The sequence below is a fragment of the Plecotus auritus genome (genome assembly GCF_963455305.1).
Source record: "Plecotus auritus genome assembly, chromosome: 6".
Lineage (NCBI taxonomy): Eukaryota > Metazoa > Chordata > Mammalia > Chiroptera > Vespertilionidae > Plecotus > Plecotus auritus.
This window is the reverse complement of record NC_137773.1, coordinates 87,821,198-87,824,504: the sequence shown is the minus strand read 5'-3', so window position 1 is coordinate 87,824,504 and position 3,307 is coordinate 87,821,198. Positions and strand designations below refer to the sequence as shown.

The window sequence follows — 3,307 nt, the reverse complement described above, 5'->3', positions numbered from 1 at the left end:
TATATAGAAAGTGAAAAATATTCAATATTTCTATTATTTTTCAACTCAATACAAGAATCTTACAACTTTTATTCTATTCCCCTCCTCATCTTAATATAATTTCTGTCTCATATTTTTATATACCGTGTTTACATGCCCAGTCTCACTACAATTATTATTAACTATTTTGAAATTCAATGGTTTGCTTAAATTTTTCTACATATATACCAGTTTCTTGACTGCTCATTGCTTCTTGGATATCACTTTTGTCTGGATTTAATTGGTTTTATCCTAAAGTAAATCTTTACTAGGTTTTATCTTCAGCAAGGTTTCTTGCATGATACACTCTCTCAATCTTTGTCTGAAACAGGAATATTTAGGGAAGCATCTTGGAACCAAGCTTTGACATATGAGTTGCTTTAAACACTTCATCAATAGTCTATGATGCAACAAATATATAAGTTGATATCATAATTAACCAAGATGAACAATTGAGTGTAATCTCATCTAATTTTTTAAAATCATCTCTATAGCGTTCACCTAACTTCCCCCTTCAGTACTTCCAGAGGAATTATACCCATGGAACCAAGGAACCAAACCAGTATATCCGAATTCATCCTTCTAGGACTTTCAGAAAAAACAGAAATGGAGCCTCTCCTCTTTGCTCTGTTCCTTTGCATGTATGTGATCACAGTAGTGGGGAACCTGTTGATCATCTTGGCCATCAGCTCAGACTCCCACCTCCACACTCCCATGTACTTCTTCTTAGCCAACCTGTCCTTGGTTGATTTTGGCCTGGCCACCAACACTGTCCCCAAGATGTTGGTGAACATTCAAACTAAGAGCAAATTTATCTCCTATCCTTGCTGCCTGACCCAAATGTACTTTTTCCATTTTTTTGGCATCGTTGACAGTGTCTTAATTGCAGTGATGGCTTATGACAGGTTTGTGGCTATATGTCACCCCTTACACTATACCACCATCATGAGCCCGCGCCTTTGTGGCGGGCTGGCTGGTGGTCCATGGGTGTTTTCCTACTTTATCTCTCTCACACACATCCTCCTGATGGTGCACCTGGTTTTCTGTGGCAACAAGATTCCGCACTACTTCTGTGACCTCAATCCCCTTCTCAGACTTTCTTGCACTGACACTTCTGTGAACAAGATCTTTGTGCTCATTGTGGCTGGGATGGTGATAGCCACACCTTTCATCTGCATCCTGGCTTCCTATGCTCGCATCATTGTGGCCATCATGCAGGTTCCCTCGGCAGGTGGCAGGAAGAAAGCCTTTTCCACCTGCAGCTCCCACCTGTCTGTGGTTGCCCTCTTTTATGGGACTACCATAGGGGTCTATTTGTGTCCTTCATCAGTCCACACAGCTGTCAAGGAGAAAGCCTCTGCTGTAATGTACACTGCAGTCACCCCCATGCTGAACCCCTTTATCTACAGCCTGAGAAACAGAGACATAAATGGGGCACTGAGGAAGCTCATCAATAGAAAAATTACCTCATCTTCCTAACCACTAGGACACGTGGAAGTTTCTGGGTAATAAGATGCAAACATCTGGGTTCTTGGGTAAAAATCTGGAATTTTTGAGTTGGGAGAGTAACCACTTGGAATTTTAAATTGCAGAAGATAAAAAGGAAACCTCAAATGACCCTGTCACTATTTTCCCAATTAGTGAGACCAATAAGAGTCCTTTTGTGTATATCTTATACCATAATTCCAGAAGAATCAGTCTAGTTCTACCAGACTGGATTTACCATGGTTCAGAATCCATTTAGCACTCAGCAAATGCTATTGAGTATCTATTATGAGCTTGATGTAGGTGCTGGCCATCATGTGATGAGCAGGAGAGATACATGACCTATAGCTTGGAAGATCCCAATAATTGAGTGTGGAAGAAGACATTAGATGTAAGCCTATATATAATAAAAGGCTAATATGCAAATGGACTGAATGGCAAAACGACCAGTCGCTATGATGCGCACTGACCACCAGGGGGCAGACGCTCAATGCAGGAGCTGCCCCTGGTGGTCAGTGTGCTCCCACAGGGGGAGCACGGCTTGGCCAGAAGCTGGGCTCATGGCTGGCCAGTGCAGCAGTGGTGGTGGGAGCTTCTCCCGCCTCCGAGGCAGGCAGACATCCCCTTGATGGGTCCCGGACTGCGAGAGGGCGCAGGCTGGGTTGAGGGGTCCCCCCATGCCCCAATGCACGAATGTCATGCACCGGGCCTCTAGTTAGAATAGAATAGAATATATACATGAAGAGAAGGATAGAACATAGCAGGAACATTTGAGAGAATCTGAAGGTAGAGTCTCATTTCAAAGGATAAGATGGTGTTATTGAAGCAAATACAAGGAGTAAGAGTCTCAGATAAAGGAACAGTATGTGAAATGTGAAAGAGCAAGAGAAAGAGAGGAAAAGAATGCATTTATGAAATGGAAAATCCAGTTATGGTGACTGACTTGGGAAATGCCACATCAAGAAGAGCTTTAGGGTCAACCCAAGAGTTTTCTTTCCAATAACAACCAGGCCATTAATTTGACTTCCAGAAACAAAAGTCAGGGGGGATGTGAATGAGATGTATGTTCCCCCTCCCCCTCACTCCTATCCTGTCTTCTGGGGAGGTGAGATGGAGTGTGCTGGGGAAAAGTTGTGGAAGGCATAGGGAGAAAGAGGTTCAGACCATGCACTAAGAAACAGAGGAACCACCACCTGATGGCACGTAACTGCATAGCCAAGGATATGAAGGGTGATACCAACCTACTGAGTCATGATTCTCTAAATCAGAAGGTAGCTGAGGCATGTCTCAATCACTACATATTTGTGTGGGATGCATTTAAGTAGTAGCACTGCTTAGGACAGAAATGAGAGCTATTCATTTTGAGTGCATCTTGTGCCACACACCATATTATGTTTCTTTGCACTATCTCATTTCCTTATCCTAAGGCAATAAATTATATTTATGTCTATCAAGGCAATAAATTATATTTGTGTTTATTGTGAAGTAATCCTCATACTCATATGGATATTTACAACTAAAATGGAAAGTGCAGTGACTTTCAATGGGGTCAGAAATTTTCAAATGGTGCCAAGGAGGTGACATCATCTTAAGCAGAAAGACTTTGAATAATCATACATTTAATTTACTTATGCTACTTTCTTTCCAGGGAGGATTAAATTAGAGTTTCTCAGTTAAACAAGGAGAACTCCAGACCTGGCCCTGTTGTAGGTTAAAAAACAAACAAACAAACAAACAAAAAACCCACGAAGCTTTCTGGTGGATATTCTGGTGAATAAAATCCAGAATCTAAGAGTATTGGTGT

The 3,307-nt window shown here is 41.8% G+C and overlaps 1 protein-coding gene across 1 annotated transcript; it reads left to right on the top strand.

Annotated features, from left to right (window-relative positions):
* Positions 1 to 558: 558 nt before the first annotated feature.
* OR1M1 (olfactory receptor family 1 subfamily M member 1) lies at positions 559 to 1,497 on the top strand (the record flags this gene model as incomplete). Its single annotated transcript, XM_080674809.1, has 1 exon — positions 559 to 1,497. One exon carries the CDS (start codon positions 559 to 561, stop codon positions 1,495 to 1,497), a length of 939 nt encoding a protein of 312 aa, XP_080530935.1.
* Positions 1,498 to 3,307: the final 1,810 nt, after the last annotated feature.